Below are 10,000 nucleotides of genomic sequence, written 5' to 3' on the forward strand. Positions count from 1 at the left end.
CCCTGGATGCTGATCATAGAGATTTATGATCGTCAGAGGCCGGGCGCGATGTTATGATGTCACGCCCGGCCTCTGCATTGAAAAAAAAACATATATATAGCTGGATTCAGAGACGTTTACCGCCGGCGTATCAGTAGATTATCAGTAGATACGCCGTCGGAACTCTGAATCTACGCCGTCGTAAATTTAAGCGTATTTTGGAAACCAGATACGCTTAAATTAAGCTAAGATACGAGCGGCGTAAGTCTCCTACGCTGTCGTATCTTAGGGTGCATATTTACGCTGGCTGATAGGTGGCGCTTCCTTTGAGTTTGGCGTAAAATATGCAAATGAGCTACATACGCCGATTCAGAAACGTACGTGCGCCCGGCGCATTTTTTTTTACGTTGTTTACGTAAGGCTTTTTCCGGCGTAAAGTTATTCCAACAAATAGCTGGCCTAGCCAATGTTAAGTATGGCCATCGTTCCCGCGTCGAAATTTGAAAATTTTACGTTGTTTGCGTAAGTCGTCCATGAATGTTACGCTCACGTCAAAACAAATACGTCCTTGCGGCGTACTTTGGAGCAATGCACACTGGGATATGTCCACGGACGGCGCATGCGCCTTTCGTTAGAAACGTCAATCACGTCGGGTCACGAGTCATTAACATAATACACGCCCCCCTGTTCCTCATTTGAATTAGGCGCGCTTAGGCCGGCCCATTTACGCTACGCCGCCGTGACTTAGGAGGCAAGTGCTTTGTGAATACAGCACTTGCCTCTCTGACTTACGGCGGCGTAGCGTAAATGCGATACGCTACGCCGGCTCACAGTTGAGCCAGTCTTTCTGAATCTGGCTAATAGTGTTTGGGGGTTCTGCGTAATTTCCTAGCAAAACAGTGATGATTTTTCCATGTAGGAGAGAAGTGTCAGAATTGGCCTGGGCTGGGGAAACATGTAAATGTGTCGGAATGGCCGAGTCAAAGCCCAGACCTCAATCCAATAGAAAATCTGTGGTCAGACTTAAAGATTGCTCTTCACAAGCGCAAACCATCAAACATGAAGGAGGTGGAACAGTTCTGCAAGGAGGAGGAATGGTGGTAAGATGTGGCAAGATCATAGAGACTTATCCAAAGAGACTTGGAGCTCCGCAAAAGGGGGCTCTACAAAGTATTGACTTTAGGGGGGTGAAAACGTATGCACATTGGGGCAGATTCAGGTACCGCTGCGCACTTCTTACGGAGGCGCAGCGTCCCGTTTTTGCCCTGCGCCCCCGCAAATTATTTGCGCTACGCTTCATTCACGAAGCAGTAGCCACGTAATTTGCGTGGGCGCTCCTCAAAAATGCGTAAGGGCGCGTAATTTAAATGATCCCGTAGGGGGCGTGGATCATTTAAATTAGGCGAGTTCCCGCGCCGTATGTAGTGCGCATGCTCCGTCTGGAAACTTTCCCGACGTGCATTGCGGCAAATGACGTCGCAAGGACGTCATTTGCTTCAAAGTGAACGTGAAAGGCGTCCAGCGCCATTCACGATTCACTTACGCAAACGACGTAAAATTTAAACTTTGCGACGCGGGAACGACGGGTATACATAGCATTGGCTGCCCCTGCTATTAGCAGGAGCAGCCTTACGCGAAACCCGACGCACGCAAACGACGTAAACTGCGTACGCAGGGCTCGCGTAGGGTAGTGAATCGGCGTTAGTATGTAATTTGCATACTATACGCTGAGCACAACGGGAACGCCACCTAGCGGCCCCCGCAAGAATGCAGCCTAAGATACGACGGCATAAGAGCCTTATGCCATTCATATCTTAGGCTGCCGTCGGCGTATCGAGGTTCCTGAATCAGGAGCATTCGTAACGCCAGGGCAAGTAAGCAATTGCGCTGCGTAACTATGGTTACACAGACGCAATTGCTTCTTGAATCTGGGCCATTGACTTTTTCTCTTATTTTGTCCTATTTGTTTTTTGCTTCATGTTAATAATAAAAAATCTTTAAGGTTGTGGGCGTGTTCTGTAAATTAAATTATGCAAATCCTCAAACAATTCCAGGTTTGCGAGGCAACAAAACACGAAAAATGCCAAGGGGGGGTGAATACTTTTGCAAGGCACTGTATATGGTTACAAATCTCTGCAGTGACTCGTATGAATTATTTTGGGATGTATCTGGAAATATTTTATCATAAATCAAGACTTTAGGGTGACTATAGACATATAGGCCCAGATTCTCAAAGGCGTTACGACGGCGCAACACCATTAGCGCCGTCGTAACACCTCATCTGGCCCCGGGTATCTATGCGACTGATTCTCAGAATCAGTTGCGCATAGGTACCCATTAGATCTGACAAGCGTAAGGCTGTTACGCTGTCAGATCTTAAAAGTAATTTTTTTTCCCGCCGCTAGGTGTCGCATCGTCGCTTTTCCCCGTCGTCTATGCAAATGAGGCAAGTACGGCGATTCCCGAACATACGCGAGGTCGACGCAGCGAATTAACGTCGTTTGCGTAGCGTACCCGACGCGTAAGGTTGCCCCTGCTAATTAGCAGGCGCAACCAATGTTAACGATGGCCGTCGTTCCCGCGTCGAATTCAATAAAAATTACGTCGTTTGCGTAAGACGTCCGTGAATGGTGCTGGACGCCATTTACGTATATATCTAGGCAAATGACGTCGGGGCGACGTCATTTAGCGCAATGCACGTCGGGTAATTTACCCGACGGAGCATGCGCAGTACGCTCGGCGCGGGAGCGCGCCTAATTTAAATGGTGCCCGCCCCATTTGAATTGGGCGGGCTTGCGACGAGCAATCTAACGCTACACCGCCACAAGTTTACAGGTAAGTGTTCTGAGAATCAGGATGTAAACCTGTAGACCTGCGGCGGTGTAACGTAGAGCTCATACATTACGCTGCCCAGGAGCAGCGCTAATGTATGAGAATCTGGGCCATAGTCTAGTCCCAGGACTCCCCTCCACCTCTGATCGCCGCCGTTCTTTGCTGGGCACACAGTCCGAAGATCGGGTGGATCAGGAGGGATCGGACAAATTTCGATCTGTGTGGAGGGTCTACCAGTTCAACAGAAGCCGATCGTTAGATTGGCTCCTGTGAAACGGTCCTTTTGGAAAACCTCCTTCAATCGGCCATTCGGGTGCAGCACCGATTTGTGTATTCTGACAGCAGAGGAGTCCAGCTGTCAGAATACAGCGAGGAGGATCCCTCTATTTCATGGATGCAAGAATATAATAGTTGTTGTTTTTTTGGTTCAGCCCACTAGTTGAATGAAAAAAAAAATAAGTGTACCCAGTTGTAAGTAAATGCACCCCACAGAGCCCCCCCCCGCCCAGGGGCTCGCTATAGATGGGGGGGAGCGCCCAGGGGGGGAGTTTTCTGAACGGATTTTATCATTTTGATTTGTGGAAATTAATGAAATTTTTTTTTTATCTGAATAAATGATTTTTCCTTCTTCAGGGTTCTGGATGTGATTGATGACTATGAGAGGCGAGTGAATCATCTACAGACTGAACTGAGGTATGTGTGAGGGCGCCCTCTGCTGGCGGGTGTGGTGACACATTGATAGCTGATGTATGACATGGAGGGCCCCCTGTAGTGGAATGTTGGGGGCGCCCTCTGCTGGCGGGTGGGGTGACACATTGATAGCTGTTGTATGACATAGAGGGCCCCCTGTAGTGGAATGTTGGGGGCGCCCTCTGCTGGCGGGCGGGGGTGACACATTGATAGCTGTTGTATGACATAGAGGGCCCCCTGCAGTGGAATGTTGGGGGCGCCCTCTGCTGGCGGGTGGGGGTGACACATTGATAGCTGTTGTATGACATAGAGGGCCCCCTGCAGTGGAATGTTGGGGGTGCCCTCTGCGGGCGGGGGTGACACATTGATAGCTGTTGTATGACATAGAGGGCCCCCTGCAGTGGAATGTTGCGGGCGCCCTCTGCTGGCGGGTGGGGGTGACACATTGATAGCTGTTGTATGACATAGAGGACTCCCTGCAGTGGAATGTTGGGGGCGCCCTCTGCTGGCGGGTGGGGTGACACATTGATAGCTGTTGTATGACATGGAGGGACCCCTGTAGTGGAATGTTGGGGGCGCCCTCTGCTGGCGGGCGGGGGTGACACATTGATAGCTGTTGTATGACATAGAGGACCCCCTGCAGCGGAATGTTGCGGGCGCCCTCTGCTGGCGGGTGGGGGTGACACATTGATAGCTGTTGTATGACATAGAGGGCCCCCTGCAGCGGAATGTTGGGGGCGCCCTCTGCTGGCGGGTGGGGGTGACACATTGATAGCTGATGTATGACATGGAGGGACCCCTGGAGTGGAATGTTGGGGGCGCCCTCTGCTGGCGGGCGGGGTGACACATTGATAGCTGTTGTATGACATAGAGGGCCCCCTGCAGTGGAATGTTGGGGGCGCCCTCTGCTGGCGGGCGGGGTGACACATTGATAGCTGATGTATGACATGGAGGGGCCCCTGCAGTGGAATGTTGGGGGCGCCCTCTGCTGGCGGGCGGGGTGACACATTGATAGCTGTTGTATGACATAGAGGGACCCCTGCAGTGGAATGTTGGGGGCGCCCTCTGCTGGCGGGCGGGGTGACACATTGATAGCTGTTGTATGACATAGAGGGCCCCCTGCAGTGGAATGTTGGGGGCGCCCTCTGCTGGCGGGCGGGGGTGACACATTGATAGCTGTTGTATGACATAGAGGGCCCCCTGTAGTGGAATGTTGGGGGCGCCCTCTGCTGGCGGGCGGGGTGACACATTGATAGCTGATATATGACATAGAGGACCCCTGCAGTGGAATGTTGGGGGCGCCCTCTGCTGGTCATATTATATATTTGTACATTTTCCTCTTCTGGGTGGAAACGGATCGCTGGCAATTCCCTGCAGATTTCTCCACCTCCCCGATATAACGTGTTGTAGCTGCGGTTGCCATCATGAGCCGTCTCTCTTTCCTGTCTGGATTAAAACAATGCTGATCCATAAAGAGCAGATTTAGGTGGAGGGGTGAAGTCGGGGCGCCCCTGATTTAGGTGGCGGGGGTGAAGTGGGGGCGCCCCTGATTTAGGTGGCGGGGGTGAAGTGGGGGCGCCCCTGATTTAGGTGGCGGGGGTGAAGTGGGGGGCGCCCCTGATTTAGGTGGCGGGGGTGAAGTGGGGGTGCCCCTGATTTAGGTGGCGGGGGTGAAGTGGGGGTGCCCCTGATTTAGGTGGCGGGGGTGAAGTGGGGGTGCCCCTGATTTAGGTGGCGGGGGTGAAGTGGGGGCGCCCCTGATTTAGGTGGCGGGGGTGAAGTGGGGGCGCCCCTGATTTAGGTGGCGGGGTGAAGTCGGGGCGCCCCTGATTTAGGTGGCGGGGGTGAAGTGGGGGCGCCCCTGATTTAGGTGGCGGGGGTGAAGTGGGGGCGCCCCTGATTTAGGTGGCGGGGTGAAGTCGGGGCGCCCCTGATTTAGGTGGCGGGGGTGAAGTGGGGGCGCCCCTGATTTAGGTGGCGGGGGTGAAGTGGGGGCGCCCCTGATTTAGGTGGCGGGGGTGAAGTGGGGGCGCCCCTGATTTAGGTGGCGGGGGTGAAGTGGGGGCGCCCCTGATTTAGGTGGCGGGGGTGAAGTGGGGGCGCCCCTGATTTAGGTGGCGGGGGTGAAGTGGGGGCGCCCCTGATTTAGGTGGCGGGGGTGAAGTGGGGGCGCCCCTGATTTAGGTGGCGGGGGTGAAGTGGGGGCGCCCCTGATTTAGGTGGCGGGGGTGAAGTGGGGGCGCCCCTGATTTAGGTGGCGGGGGTGAAGTGGGGGCGCCCCTGATTTAGGTGGCGGGGGTGAAGTGGGGGCGCCCCTGATTTAGGTGGCGGGGGTGAAGTGGGGGCGCCCCTGATTTAGGTGGAGGGGGTGAAGTGGGGGCGCCCCTGATTTAGGTGGCGGGGGTGAAGTGGGGGCGCCCCTGATTTAGGTGGCGGGGGTGAAGTGGGGGCGCCCCTGATTTAGGTGGCGGGGGGTGAAGTGGGGGCGCCCCTGATTTAGGTGGCGGGGGTGAAGTGGGGGCGCCCCTGATTTAGGTGGCGGGGGTGAAGTCCATCTAGAGGGCTGTGAGTGCCGGCAGGGACGGGGAGCTCATCCTACCTCCAAGCTGCAGCCATGTCAAAGGAAAAGATCCATACACCGCACATCATCAGGGAGACCCATGGGCATGAAGTGCGAGGAATGGCATCCTCAGCCAGGCCACGCCCCCAACGCATTTCACTTTACCAGCTTCAATTGCAACGCGTTGGCATGGCTGGAGTCCGGGCCGAGGGCGCCATCCATCTCATGCCCATGGGTCTCCTTCATGATGTGTGGCTTATGGATCTCCCTCTAGTTATTGTCTCTTTTATCAGTCATTTTTGCTCTTCCTCATGTGTGGGGTGATATTCAGGGGTCGGTAACTGTACTGCTTTATATACAAGAACACATTCCGGCATCCCTGTAGATGTGCATCCCTGCTAGCTGATGGGTGCTGCAGGCTTTAGCTGTGCGATCTGCTGATCAGTTTTGTTTGGATACACTCTATTACAGGGGGAGGCAACTTGGGACCCTCCAGCTGTTGTGGAATTAAATTTCCCATGAGGCATTGCAAGGCTGGCCATTACAATTACTCCTCAGAGGCATGATGGGACTTGTAGTTCTGCAACAGCCGGAGAGCCCTCAGGTTGCCTCCCCCTGCTCTATTAGATCTGATCAGCAGATTGCACAGCTTAAGGCCCCTTTTCACATGTGCAGATCCGTTTTTAAACATCCATGGGGATCAATGGATCGCTCCGTTGATCCCCGCTGAGCTGGCGGATGACTAGTCTATCTCAGCTCACTGTGCAGAACCGGACCAGTCAGATCTCCGCTCTCCTCTATGGGGGGGGGGATCGAATGAAAACGAACCGTCTGTACATTTTCATCCCATCCAATCCGCTAGACGGATGCAAAACAGGGTTTGCATCCGTCACACTATAGCGGAGAGGATCGGATCGGGGCTGATCGGATGTCAGCGGACATGTCACTGGGGACATCCGACGCTCCATAGAGGTACATGGTCCGCCTGTAAAAACGGTCCGCACACGTAAAAGGGCCCAAAGTCTGCAGCATCCAGGGAGGAGCATGCATGTCTAAAAGGATGCCGGAGATGTGTTCTTTCATATAATGCTTGGGAACAGCATGCACTTTTAAAGGGATACTGGGATGTTTTTGTTCATATAATCCGCGAGTGCTACAGAGCAACGACCAGCAGGAAGACGCAATGATGACATCACTGGGTCTCGCATGAGGTATTTGATCAAAACACGTTAATTACATGCTGATTAGGAGTGGGGGGGTGGGGAAGATAATGTAAGTACCGTATATACTCGAGTATAAGGAGTGGGGGGGGGGGGAGATAATGTAAGTACCGTATATACTCGAGTATAAGGGGTGGGGAAGATAATGTAAGTACCGTATATACTCGAGTATAAGGAGTGGGGGGGGGGGAAGATAATGTAAGTACCGTATATACTCGAGTATAAGGAGTGGGGGGGGGGGAAGATAATGTAAGTACCGTATATACTCGAGTATAAGGGGTGGGGAAGATAATGTAAGTACCGTATATACTCGAGTATAAGGAGTGGGGGGGGGGGGGAAGATAATGCAAGTACCGTATATACTCGAGTATAAGGAGTGGGGGGGGGGGAAGATAATGTAAGTACCGTATATACTCGAGTATAAGGAGTGGGGGGGGGGAAGATAATGTAAGTACCGTATATACTCGAGTATAAGGGGTGGGGAAGATAATGTAAGTACCGTATATACTCGAGTATAAGGAGTGGGGGGGGGGAAGATAATGTAAGTACCGTATATACTCGAGTATAAGGGGTGGGGAAGATAATGTAAGTACCGTATATACTCGAGTATAAGGGGTGGGGAAGATAATGTAAGTACCGTATATACTCGAGTATAAGGAGTGGGGGGGGGAAGATAATGTAAGTACCGTATATACTCGAGTATAAGGAGTGGGGGGGGGGAAGATAATGTAAGTACCGTATATACTCGAGTATAAGGAGTGGGGGGGGGGAAGATAATGTAAGTACCGTATATACTCGAGTATAAGGGGTGGGGAAGATAATGTAAGTACCGTATATACTCGAGTATAAGGGGTGGGGAAGATAATGTAAGTACCGTATATACTCGAGTATAAGGAGTGGGGGAAGATAATGTAAGTACCGTATATACTCGAGTATAAGGAGTGGGGGGGGGGGAAGATAATGTAAGTACCGTATATACTCGAGTATAAGGGGTGGGGAAGATAATGTAAGTACCGTATATACTCGAGTATAAGGAGTGGGGGGGGGGGGAGATAATGTAAGTACCGTATATACTCGAGTATAAGGAGTGGGGGGGGGGGAAGATAATGTAAGTACCGTATATACTCGAGTATAAGGAGTGGGGGGGGGGGAGATAATGTAAGTACCGTATATACTTGAGTATAAGGGGTGGGGAAGATAATGTAAGTACCGTATATACTCGAGTATAAGCCGAGTTTTTCAGCACTTTTTTTTTTTGGTGCTGAAAATGCCCCCCTCGGCTTATACTCGAGTCACCTTTTTGTACCTGATCTCCTGGAATTTGGGGACCCGGTACCAGCCGGTCGTAGGTCCCCTGGACCCCAAACTTGGCACACATGTAGCCCAATTTCTCCTCTACAAGTCTGCAAAGTTTGTTGTTCGGGGGACCTACGGGCGGGGGGCACCAATTTTTCAAAGCCAGGCGCCCCTTCCTCCGATATTAAACGTCAGTCTAGGCGTGGGCGCAGTGAGGCGTGGGCGCAGTGAGGCATGGTGGGGCACAGTGAGGCATGGTGGGGCACAGTGAGGCATGGTGGGGCACAGTGAGGCATGCAGAAGTGCAGATTATACAGCATTTTTGTAGCTGCTTTACTTCTAGATGTCCGTTTGCAGTGCGCGGAGAATGGCCCTTCATTATAATGTGTGTACGGTGAAGGGCCCCGCTGGGATCCCAGGAGCCGCACCCCATGCTGCTTGCAGTGGGTGTAGCGCAGAGAGACGCGGTTTCCATGAACGGTATATCTATGGTGAAGGAGCTCTTCATTACATACAACCCCTCCCCCGAGGGACCTCATTAATGCCGGCTTTTATCATGTGATTTTATAGGCCCGCCCCCCAGGGACCTCATTAGAACTGGCTTTTATCATGTGATCTTATAGGCCCGCCCCCCAGGGACCTCATTAGAACCGGCTTTTATCATGTGATCTTATAGGCCTCTTCACACATTGGAGGTCTGTGTGGAGGAAATGCCGAATGACATCTAGCGACACCCAGAGTGCTTATAGAGCGGGATTTACTGTGATTGGAGCAGTTGTGTGCGGCAACCAATCAGCTTCTGCCTTTCATTTTCAACACTTCACTGAACAAGCTGAAGATAGAAGCTGATTGGTTGTCATGCCCAGTGACTCCAGGTATACTAAGTTTTAAAATCTTATTGTTAAGATATTGCTGTAATATTATATTATTGATCGGATATTGCTGTAATATTATATTATTGATATGATATTGCTTTATATTATATTATTGATCGGATATTGCTGTAATATTATTGATCAGATATTGCTGTGTATTGTATTGATCGGATATTGCTGTGTATTGTATTGATCGGATATTGCTGTAATATTCTATTATTGATCGGATATTGCTATATATTGTATTATTGATTGGATATTGCTGTTATATTATATTATTGATCGGATATTGCTGTATATTATTGATCGGATATTGCTGTATATTGTGGAGGATCCAGTTGCATTCTCTGCATTGGTACTGCTGCAGTCAGGTGACCCAGATCTGTGTTTTCCTTCTAGGCGGTACGAGGGATTGGACGTTCCCGTTCTGGAGAGGAGATCCTCGGAAGAATCCCTTGATTTGGATACAACACCCAATTATAAAGCTCTAATAAAGGTGATTTGTGTGTCTAGGAAATACGGAGATGGGGAGACTCTGTCCATGTGGC

The 10,000-nt window shown here is 51.4% G+C and overlaps 1 protein-coding gene across 2 annotated transcripts in view; it reads left to right on the forward strand.

Annotated features, from left to right (window-relative positions):
• Window positions 1–10,000, forward strand: part of CEP70 (centrosomal protein 70) — a 42,864-nt gene that overhangs the window by 13,255 nt on the left and 19,609 nt on the right. For both annotated transcript variants that reach the window (XM_040358351.1, XM_040358350.1), the window contains exons 6-7: window positions 3,445–3,504; window positions 9,852–9,948. In XM_040358351.1, coding sequence (XP_040214285.1) covers window positions 3,445–3,504; window positions 9,852–9,948 — 157 coding nt within the window. The remainder of the gene's footprint in view (window positions 1–3,444; window positions 3,505–9,851; window positions 9,949–10,000) is intronic.

Source organism: Rana temporaria, chromosome 6 (genome assembly GCF_905171775.1).
Source record: "Rana temporaria chromosome 6, aRanTem1.1, whole genome shotgun sequence".
Taxonomy (NCBI): Eukaryota; Metazoa; Chordata; class Amphibia; order Anura; family Ranidae; genus Rana; species Rana temporaria.